Below are 10,650 nucleotides of genomic sequence, written 5' to 3' on the forward strand. Positions count from 1 at the left end.
AAAATTGGGTTGCAAGGCTGGAGCCTGGCTGTCTCTCTCCGACACCTCTTCCCATGGGCACGGTCCTGCTTTGGCCGGGGAGAAGGTTGCTTAAAACTGCCCGAGTTAAGCGGTGAAGAGCTGAGATGTGCCCTGCGGAGCTGAGGGAGATGCCAGGTTCCCACGGGGATGGGTGAGGTGGGAGCATGGTGGGGATGCCCATGGCGTCGGACTGGTGGTGGAGAGCATCCCTGCTCCGTCTCCACCTCACGGAGCGGCACGGGGGGAACCGGGGCTGGGAAGAGCTTCAGCGCCAGTGGGAGATGCCTGTTCCTGGAGTTGTGGATGTGAACGATGCCAGCCCTGTCCTGGTGCATCTTCAAGGAGGAGCAGGGCTACCAGGCCATCAGGAAGGGTTGGTCATGGCTTTTCTCTCCAGTAGCCACTGGCCCACAGGGCTCCTCTCACTTGGGCAGAAGTTGCTTTTTATTTATTTTTTCTTTCTTTCCTGGAAACTAGTAAAAGATTCTGCAGAAGCCGCGTTGGACACTGGTAGGGAAACAACCTGGGACACAGAACGAGGTCGCCAGCCTCCCCCAGGGTGATTTTGATGAGCTGCCAGGCAGAGAGTGCGATGTGCCAGCCCGGGAGCATCATCCGCCATCATCCCACCATACACGGGGCTGGCGGAGAAGCCAAGAGCCGGGGGACCCTCGCAGCCATTGCCTCGCCGGTGGGACCCGGGCTTTGCTCTCTGCTTCCCCTTCGGCACAAAAGCACCGAGCGGAGGGTAGTGCTCCCAGCACCATCTCCCCCCACGAGGCCGATATACCCGCAGGAGGGGTCTGCGGGTTCAACCCCGAGGCTTTTACTGCCACACAGAGAAGAGCTTTGTCCTGTTTTCCAACTCAAGTCCCACTCGTATCACCGTAAAGCCTCAGGCGTTTCAGCCCGTCTCTGGATAAGGGTAATCCCCACACCCCTAACCTTCTGTGCTACGTGGATGCTGCAAGCCCCAGCGTGTGGTTTTTGGGGTCCTGACGCAGCGTGAGGACCTGCTGCCAGGGCAGCCCCAGCAGAGCAGGGCAGGCACCCAGGGAAGGGTCAGTGCTGCTCGGGGATCTCCAGGAGCCCAGGGCACGGCTGTGGGGCACCCCATAAGGCTCCTCCATCCATCCCTCCATGCTTGCCGCCCACGCAAACCCCATCTCCAGCAGGACCAGCCTCCCCCAGGACCACCATCCCCACCACAGCCTGTCCTCCTGGGCACCTCCTTTCATCCCTCACCTCCCCGAGCTGCAATAAAAGCAGTTACAGACCGGGGCGGAGAAGCAAGGAGCCCGTCCCGGGTGATGCTCGCCCCAGCCGCGCTGTCCTGGGGGCTCAGCTCGCGTCCCGTCCCAGCAGCGGTGGGGTTAAGCCTGGCCGGGCGGACGGCTGGACAGGCGTCAAGGTGGTTGCTCCATCCATCCCTGCGCAGTCAGCGGGGCCGGAGAGCGGAGAGGGAGCACTGCCCTGCCCGCCACCATGAGCGCAGGCAAAGGTAAGGCAGGGGAACCTGCCCGCTCGCTGAGCCCCAGAGGGACGGGCAGGACAGGGGTTTGGAGGGGGAGACGCTAAAACTCTGCTGAGGCTTCGCACTCAAGTCACCCTTAGCTTTTCTTCCCCCTCCTCCATTGCTAATAAGACATTTTGGGAGCCCCCGTGCTGCCTGGGGTGCTTGCAGGCACCGTTGGGCAGAGCCCAAACCTGGACGGGAGCTGCAGGGACAGGCAGAGGCCGTGGCACCCAGACCCCTCGGCTCCGAGGAAGAGCAAGTTAATGGGGTGGGGCTGGGGAGGAAGGAGGAGAGGGGGCTGGGGGCCTTTCCCCATGAAAGGGAGAAGCTGCTGCTGCAACACAGAGAGATGAATTTTGGGGGTCCACGCACCCGAGGGGTCTGAGCTGTGGCAGGAGTGGGGGGCAATCCCACACCCTCTCCTAAGGGCAGATCCAGCCTCCGAAACCTCTTGCAAGTGCCCAGTGTGTGCAATGGGCTGGGACTGACCCCTCCACACACACCCCCCACCCCCCCAGCAGTGCCGGCACCCGGCAGGGGGGTGGCAGGGGGGTCCCCTAGAGCAGCCACGGCCCCACGCTGACAGTGTCCCCTTTCCTCTGCACCCCACAGCAGGCATCACCCTCCTGCTCCCCCTGACCCTGCTGCTGGCCACCGCCTCCCAGCCCCCCGGGGGGGACACCCCAAAGGACCAGGGGGACGTAGACCCCCCACGCTGCCCCAGCCCTTGCGCCTGCAGTTTTGATGACTACAGCGAGGAGCTCAACGTCTTCTGCAGCACCCGCAACCTGACGCACCTGCCCGAGGACGTGCCCCCCAACGCCAAAGCCCTTTGGCTGGACGGCAATAACTTCACCCTGCTGCCGGCCGCTGCCTTCAGGAACCTCTCGGCCCTGGACTTTCTGGACCTGCAGAGCAGCCAGCTGGCCGCCGTGGAGCAGCATGCCTTCCATGGGCTGCGGAGCCTCTACCACCTCCACCTCGAACGCAACCGCCTCAAGCACTTGGCTCCCCACACCTTCCTGCACACCCAGAACCTCGTCTCCCTCAGCCTCAACAACAACTACTTCAGTAAGGTGGAGGAAGGGCTCTTTGCCGGGCTCTCCAACCTCTGGTATCTGAACCTGGGCTGGAACTCACTCGTGGTCCTGCCTGACAAGGTCTTCCATGACTTGCCCAACTTGAGGGAGCTGATCCTGGCCGGGAACAAGCTCCCCTACCTCCAGCACCAGCTCTTCTGCAGCCTTACCGAGCTGAAGGAGCTGGACCTGAGCGGGAACGCACTCAAGGGCATCAAGATCAACATCTTCGTCAAGCTGCAGAAGCTACAGAAGCTGTACCTGAACCACAACCAGATCAACGCCATCGCACCCCGCGCCTTCATGGGCATGAAGTCCCTCCGGTGGCTGGATCTCTCCCACAACCGGCTCGTCTCGCTGTTCGAGGACACGTTTCTGGGCCTCCTGAGCCTGCACGTCCTACGCTTGTCCACCAACTCCATCACCAGCCTGAGGCCCAGGACTTTCAAAGACCTCCAGTTCCTGGAGGAGCTGCAGCTGGGGCACAACAGGATCCGGAGCCTGGTGGAAAGGACCTTCGACGGGCTGGGCCAGCTGGAAGTCCTCAGCCTCAACAACAACCAGCTACAAGACATCAGGGTTGGGGCGTTCCTGGGGCTGTACAACATGGCGGTGATGCACTTGTCTGCGAACTGCGTCAAGGTCCTCCCCGACTATGTCTTCAAGGGGGTCACCAAGTTGCACAGCCTCCACCTGGAGCACAGCTGCCTCGGCAGGATCCGGGCGAACACCTTCTCCAGCCTCTCCAGCCTGCGGCGGCTCTTCTTGCAGCACAACGCCATCTCCGTCATCGAAGACCAAAGCTTCAGCGAACTGCACGAGCTCCTGGAGCTCGACCTGAAGCACAACAGGCTGAGCCACCTCTCGCCCCAGCTCTTCGTGGGTCTGAGCAACCTGGAGTACCTCTTCCTCTCCTCCAACCAGCTCCTGGAGATCTCCCAGGACACCTTCAGCCCGCTCCAGAGACTCTTCTGGCTCGACCTCTCCCATAACCAGCTGGAGACACTGGACAACACAGTCATCTCCCCCCTGGCCAACCTGCGGTACCTCAGCCTGAGGAATAACTCGCTGGAGACCTTCTCGGTGGGCTTCCTCTGCGCCTCCTTCGCCCTGGAGCAGCTGTGGCTGGGGGGCAACAACTGGCACTGCAACTGCTCCCTGAAGGGCTTGCGGGACTTCTCCCTGCAGCACCCCGTGGTGGTCCCGCGCTTCGTGCAGTCTGTGGCCGAGGGAGACGATGCCCACGTCCCTGTCTACACCTACAACAACCTCACCTGCCTCCATCCCCCGGCCGTGGCGGGCCTGGACCTCCGCGACACCACCGAGGACAGCTTTGCTCACTGCTGAGGTGCGCTGGCCCCTCCCAGGGGACACGCCGCTTCCCAGTTGGGGACCCTCACCTGCCACCTCCCTGGCCCTGTCCCAGGCTCCCCGGGGCAGCAGCAGGAGCTCTGGCTCTATGGTCACCCCAGATTAGCCCAGCTTTGCCACCACCTCCAGCTGCCCATCTCGGTGCTGCTCCAGCAGGGAGAGCCGTGCCCAGGCGATGCTGGATGGGCACCGACTCCCCAGGCTTTAAACTGAAATATTTCAGTCCTTTAATATTTAAATAGCAGCCCCTGGGTCAGCACGGTCGCTCCCGGCTCCCATCGGGAACACGAACATCTCTGAGCCTCCGGGATGGGGGAAAGCTGCACCCCCAGCCTGGAGCCCTCTTCACGGCGAGGGGCATCCCCGCCAGGGCCAGGACTCATCAGCGGGACAAAGCAAAGCATCTTCCTGCCACGGAGCAGCCGAGAAATCCTAAAAGCCCCCCCGGAGCTCCCCAGTAGGTTTAGGGAAGGGGGCAGACGACTTGTTTTAATCATTCCTTGCACTAGCAGGTGTAGGCAGGGTGCAGAAAACCGCACACGTCACTTACCTGATAAATCGTAGCAGACAAATAAACCTTTGGAGCTATCGCAACCCATCTTGTAAGTATGTTTTTTCCAAAGCACATGCCGCACCCAGCCAGGGTTTCTTATCGGAGCCCCTCGGGGCTTGCAGACACAGGGCAAGGAGTGCAGGCTCCCCAGGCTGCTGGAGGAGTTTGCAGCAAGTTTTCTGCAAGCCCCGGGTGGGTGGCATGTGCCCAGGGAGAGAGCGAGAGGTGTCCGGCCATCCTGCAAAAGCCAACAGCCTGGTCAGACTCCAGCGCCGCTGCCCGGCTCTCCAAATCCCAGATAAGTGACCAAAGGTCAGACAAAATTTTCCCGGAAAGTTGCACGTGGGGGGAAACCTGGTCAGGTGCGAGTCCTTGCTGCAGGCGCAGCAGGAGCAGGGACAGATGCTCCTCCCGCTCTCCTCCAAACGGTGGCTGCCCGCTATAACCCAGTTCAGTTAGTGGAAATCTGAGATTTCCCCCCGTCTCCCCGAAACAACACTGCGAGGGCGAGTCTCAAGCGTGGAGAGGGCACGCAGGCAGGAGGGGCTCAGAGTCCAGGAGGGAGGGAGATAAGATGCAAGGACACCAAACTTCGTTCGCTTCCCCAGCTTAACTCAAGCCTGCAAGAGGAGGGCAGGTCCCACGGGAGCAGCAGCTCCGGGGCCGTGGAAGGAGGTTCAAGGGAACAGGATACTCGGAGCAGTGAGGCAGGAACCACCCGGGGACACGGAGGAGCCCCACGCGTGGCAGGGGTGCGGAGAACAGCCGTGGCAATGCATCCCGCAAAGGACTGCCAGGGCCAGCTTTCCGCAGGACAAGGCACTAGCTGGATGTTGAAGCTGGTATGGAAGAGGAAAGATTTAGCTGAACCCCAGCAAGAAAACCAGGGAAAAGCAGAAAATGCCTAGATGTACGTGAAGCACTCGTAATACCAAGACTCACAGCTACAATGAGGCCTGAAGCCACGGAAAAACATAAGTCACAGAGACTTGGATTTTAAGAAAAGCATTTACTGCCTGGAACCTTTAAAAATATTCCTGAGTCACAATAACCCCCAGCAGACCAAAAAGGCCTTGTTTCCAGCACAGCAGGATGCAGATCTCAGACGGGTGGTAGACCTCCTAAAGACATTTTCTCACGCGAAGCGCGTGCCGTGCCCTCATCGGCCCATCGGGAACCAGCGATCTGAGATTTCAGAGCAAGGTGGCCTGGCTTGGGTCCACATCGGAGCAACCAGCACGAACTCACCAGCCACTGAACCAAGTACCATATAATCCGTCACGCAAGGAAAGCGGTAGAAGGCAGCAGCACATGGAGCCACGATCCAGAGGATCGCTGCCGTTTGGGTTCATTGAGGGAAGAAGAGTCGATGGTGTTTGCCCGCCGTAGCTGCATCGGGTGATTGCCAGAAGCGCTGCAGCGTACGAGACGCCACGGACGCAAGCTAGAGCTCCGCAAGCGCCCGCACAACGGCTGGCTGCGGAAGAAGGCGCTGCTAGGAACAACTGTACCATCTGGGCAGAGCACCGCCACGTCGAGAAGGCAAGAAGCAGGCTGCCGCTGTGCGGGCAGGAGCACGCGCGCAGGGTCTCTTCGGATCCGGGGGGATGGAGCAGCATTTCCCTTTTCGGATCGCCGTGAGCGGCATCGATGCCGTGCTCCCCTCTCCCTCCATCACCCCCCACCGAGACAGTTTTATAGTTAAACAGCTTCTGCATCCCCCTTCCCCGCCGGCACGGGCTGCTGGTGGCGGTGCGGCCAGGCCGGGGGCTCAGCCGGCAAGAGTCCAGCTCCCGCAGCCTCCTCAGGAGCTCCGCTGCGACGTACCATCCAAGATCTGCTGGGTGATGTGAACCAAAGCAGGGAAGGCAGAGCTCTTGGGAAACTCTTGGATGAAGTCTCTGCCTTCTTCCAAGCTCTGGCTGAGTTGGGGGTCCAGGGGAACGCAGCCTGTGGGATAGGAGGAATGGGGAGAGTGACTGCTCGCTCATTGTAAGGCAAAGGCCTGGAGTCAGGATTAAAGAAATACCCTGCCGGAGTCATCTCCAGGAGAAGCGGTAGGAAAGAGAGAGCAACCACTACCCTCACTGAGCTCTCCAGGAGCCACTTCTCACCTGCAACTGTTTCCTCTGGGTCCAAGACCCCACCACAGCACAGTGCTTCATGAGAGACCCTCACCCCCCCGATCCCAAGCCCTGTCTCGGGGTTCAGCCCTCAGCCTCCATTTCTCAGAGAGGCTCCAGGGCATTTCAGGATGGCTCTTGTGCAGCTTCAAGCTTGCTTACTCCGTCACCACGATGCCAGCAGCCAGAGCAGGCTGCTGATCATCACCACCTCTGTCCCAGCGGGACCAGATGCCCGCTTTGAGCCGTCTGGATGGCAGAGAAGCAAAGCAAGAACCACACCTCGCCTCTGACCAGGTGCCAGGGGCTCACAGGGACGGGAGTCCAAGCTGCCTGCCCCTGTGATGCTGCGTCTCTCCACTCAAGCACTCCCACAGCCCCACACGGACATCACCTCTAACCACAGAGAGCTCTGCTCAAAAGGCCACTCACCTAGGAAGGGGACCCCAGCGTGCTTGGCCAGCTCCTCACCTCCCCCTTTGGAAAAGATGTTTGTGCACTCCTGAAGGAGGAAGAGCAAAAGCAGCGAGTCAGAAACCCCACAGCCCTCTGCGACAGGGCAGCCGCTGCCTGCACGTGAGGAGAGCCAGCTCCCCTCTTCCTTCCAGCCTCAGGGCACTGCCTTTGCCCCTGCCCTCCTCCAGCTCTCTTTAGGAAAGCAGAGCCAGTGGCTTCTCGCAAAGCCGACACGCAGCAGCCGGCAGCTTCTCGTCTCCCCGCCTCGCAGCATCGCCCTCGTGGCATTTGCCGATTTTTCCACCCGAGGCACCGCATCCTACAACGCCCCATCACGAACGGGAACCCGCAATAGCGCGGAGGTCACAATCAACTCACCGAGCAGTGCGGGCAGACGAAGCCGCTCATGTTCTCCACGATGCCGAGAATTCGTAAGCCCATCTTCTTACAGAACGTCAGCTCTCGCCTCACGTCTCCCACGGACACGGCCTGCAGGGGAGAGCAGCGGAGGTTAGGGGTGTCCGTCTGTCCAGATTGACGGTGGGTCTGGAGCAGGCGTGCATCAAATGAGAGGCAGATGTGTAGAACAAGCAGCCCCGGACAGGCCTGTGCAAACACCCACCTGGGGTGCATATTCCCCTCCAAACCATGCCCGGAGGCGGAATCCTGCCCAGGAATTCCAGTTCAGCCCTACCTGGGGCGTTGTGACCAGGATTGCTCCAAGCGGCTTGTAGGGCCGCAAGGCCTCCACCGTGGAGATGTGCTCGTCAGACGTGCCCGGCGGCGTGTCCACGATGAGGAAGTCCAGGTCCCCCCAGGCCACGTCAGCAACAAATTGTTTGATCAAAGCTACGGAAATAAAAGGGGCAGGGGAAAAAAAAAAAGCAAAGAGGTTTTGGCAGGTGCCCTGGGAGCCGTGGGCCAGACGGGACAGGGGTCGGGAGGCACCCTGGGTGACAAGGGCCCAGGGAGAGACGGCAGGGCTATCTGTCAGCACAACACGCGCTGCGCTTTCCCCATCAGAGGGATCTGAACCCACTCCTGCAGAACAGGAGCCTTGTTCCTCCAAGGAACGACCTGCCCAGAAAAGCCTGGCCCCTCAGCAGGAGCCAGCACCACCTCCAGGAGGGTTCACAGAAGGTTCCTAGCACTGGAAGGTGGCCACCAACAGCAAAAAAAACAACCCAACTGTACCGTTTTTCTTGGGTCCTCTCCACACCACGGCATCATCCGGCTTCTCCAGCAGGAAGCCGATGGACATGAGCGAGATGCTCTTGTCTTGGTCGACAAAGACAGGGACCCAGCCGCTGTCGCACTGGTGTACGTCGTTGTCCTGCACCCTGAACATGCGGGGTATGCTGGGGCCACACAGGTCCACGTCCAGGATCCCCACCTGCGGGCGATGAGGCAGAGCCCTTCAGACAGGGCTGAGCACAGCGGCAGCACCCAGCCGTGCTGCTTCCCTGGGTGGGGGGAGGCAGCGCCCAAATTTCACCTGCTCGCAGCACTTTACAGAACAGACTCTGTAGCTCAGCAGCCAGATTTGAAACACAAAGAACTGCTTTAAAGTTTGACTGCCCGCCCCGGCTCCTGCTCTCCAAGGAAGGTTTCCTGGGTATTTCCAGACACTTTGGGGAGGTCTTTATGCCAGATTCCTGTTAGGATCCAAGTGGCACTGGCTGCACAGAGCCTTTAAAAAAAGAATCCTCAGGGAATTCAGCCTGTCTTATGCCCACAGTTCCCCTTTGTCCCCATCGTAACGCTGTCCTTCAGCTCACCCACATCACTCCGCAAAGGGAGCGTGTGTTACACCACAAACCAGCAAAGTCATTTCTCAGTGCCTCAGTTTCAAAACCAACAACAAATCTTGGGTGATTTTAGTCTTTTGGATGAAAGGGAAACGAACTGCAGTTACCTGCGCTGGATCAAGCGAACACAGAAAAAAAGAATCACTTGAGCAGCTATCACAAACAGTGTTATCACACAAAGAATCCATACACTGCCCACACAGGACACACGCGTACATAAAGGACGAGCAAAACCCAGCCCAGCTGGAGGTCAGGAAGGAGAAAACAGAGCTCAGCATCCCACAGACCCTCGCTCACTTTCTTCCCGGAGTGCCGCAGCGACAGAGCCAGCTCGGTGGAGATGGTGCTCTTCCCCACGCCGCCCTTCCCGGAGAGGACCAGCAGGATGTGCCGCACCCCGGCCAGGTTGCTTCTCTCTGGGAGGAACGATAACAAGGCATCAGAGTCTCTTCTGATGCAAGACAGCAGCACGTGACCGGTCAGCGCAGAGCCGCGGGTCTCCGCTGAGGGTGACGGTGGCTGTCACTGCTCCAACAAGTCTGGTTTAGGCGTAAGGGAGAGGGAAAGAAGAGGCGGATGTGCCACAGCCCTTTTGCCAAAAGAAAAGGGACGATAAGAGCAACGGCAGTAAACAGTCTGCGGGGAGCAAAGGCTTTGTCCTGATGACCTAAGCGGCAATCGGGCAGCAAAGCAATAAACACCCACGGGGCCTCATCACGCTGTCCCTACGCCAGGCTCAGCCCAAGCCCTCTCGGGGAACAGCCGGGAGGCTGTCGGTGAGGTCAGGCCCTTGGCGTTTCCTTCCTCCACACCACACCAGTCGCCTCCCCGCAGTCCCACGCTCCTTTCCAGCCTTCCTGCTGTTTCTTGCTGCGTTGTCAGCGCTGCTCGGGTCTCTGTTTTGGGCTCAGCCGCCACGTCCCGTCAACGTGGAGCCGAGAGCGGGGAACGCTCGGGGCCGGTTTCCCCGGCCCGGGGCTGCACAGATGGCAGAGGGTCGGAACATGCGCTCCAGCCGCAACCGAGCAAACGCCACCCACCCACCCGGGCCCGCGTTCCCGGGCGTCCCGTCACCACCGGCCACTGACTCACCGTGCCAGGCCCGGCCCGCCCCCGCGCCGCTCCGGCATCACATCGGCACCGGGACCGGCACCGGCGGGATGGAGCCCGCACGCACCATGGCAGACCTCATCCGCACCTCCACCGACGGTAACGGCGCTCGGCCCCGAGAACGGGGAGGGGGGGGGGAAGAAGAGGGGCCGGGGATGAGGGTGGAGACGGAGCCTCGCAGCGAGGTGCTCCTAGGATACCGGCCCGGTGACACCGGCAGCCCCGCGACAGGCTCGGTTACTCGGCGCTTCCCCCAGCGGGAGCCAGGCCCGGGCCTCCGGCAAGGCCCAGCGCCATCCCCCGGTAACCGGGCCCCACCGCCTCGGGGCCCCGGCCCGGTCCGAGCACCACAGAGCTCCCCTCACCAGGAGCCAGGCCCTATCACCACGGCAACCGGCCAGGCCCGGTCACCCCGGAACTCCCCAGAAGCCGGGCCCGACCCCACCGCCAGGCCCGGTCATCCCGGGCGGGACGTCCCCCGCGAGGTGGGCTGGGGCCCCTCGCCAGGCCCAGCCACCCCGGGATCCCCCCTCCCCACGGAAGGCTGGTTCCGGCCCGGCCGCCCCGAGGAACCGCCCCGGGGAACCGCCCGGCCGCGGCCCCATCGCCGCTC

General features: G+C 61.2%; 2 protein-coding genes across 2 annotated transcripts; one reads left to right on the forward strand and one right to left on the reverse strand.

The window, feature by feature from the left end:
• The first annotated feature begins 1,506 nt into the window (after nt 1–1,506).
• Nucleotides 1,507–3,963, forward strand: IGFALS (insulin like growth factor binding protein acid labile subunit). Its single transcript, XM_050906078.1, has 2 exons — nt 1,507–1,522; nt 2,150–3,963. Exons 1-2 carry the CDS (start codon nt 1,507–1,509, stop codon nt 3,961–3,963), a joined length of 1,830 nt encoding a protein of 609 aa, XP_050762035.1.
• Nucleotides 3,964–5,529: 1,566 nt separating this feature from the next.
• Nucleotides 5,530–9,642, reverse strand: NUBP2 (NUBP iron-sulfur cluster assembly factor 2, cytosolic). The gene is made up of 7 exons (XM_050906212.1): nt 9,633–9,642; nt 9,225–9,430; nt 8,314–8,512; nt 7,814–7,968; nt 7,498–7,608; nt 7,096–7,165; nt 5,530–6,490 (listed from the first exon to the last, which is right to left on the reverse strand). Exons 1-7 carry the CDS (start codon nt 9,640–9,642, stop codon nt 6,345–6,347), a joined length of 897 nt encoding a protein of 298 aa, XP_050762169.1. The 3' UTR covers nt 5,530–6,344.
• Between the last annotated feature and the right edge of the window lie 1,008 nt (nt 9,643–10,650).

This window comes from Gymnogyps californianus, chromosome 15 (genome assembly GCF_018139145.2).
Source record: "Gymnogyps californianus isolate 813 chromosome 15, ASM1813914v2, whole genome shotgun sequence".
NCBI lineage: Eukaryota > Metazoa > Chordata > Aves > Accipitriformes > Cathartidae > Gymnogyps > Gymnogyps californianus.

Excerpts from the sequence above, each read along its gene's own strand:
- NUBP2 (XM_050906212.1), bottom strand. Across the intron at positions 7,609-7,813 it reads TCCTGGTCACAACGCCCCAG|GCCGTGTCCGTGGGAGACGT; the intron begins GTAGGGCTGAAC and ends TCTCCCCTGCAG. Across the intron at positions 7,166-7,497 it reads TCGTCTGCCCGCACTGCTCG|GAGTGCACAAACATCTTTTC; the intron begins GTGAGTTGATTG and ends TTCCTCCTTCAG.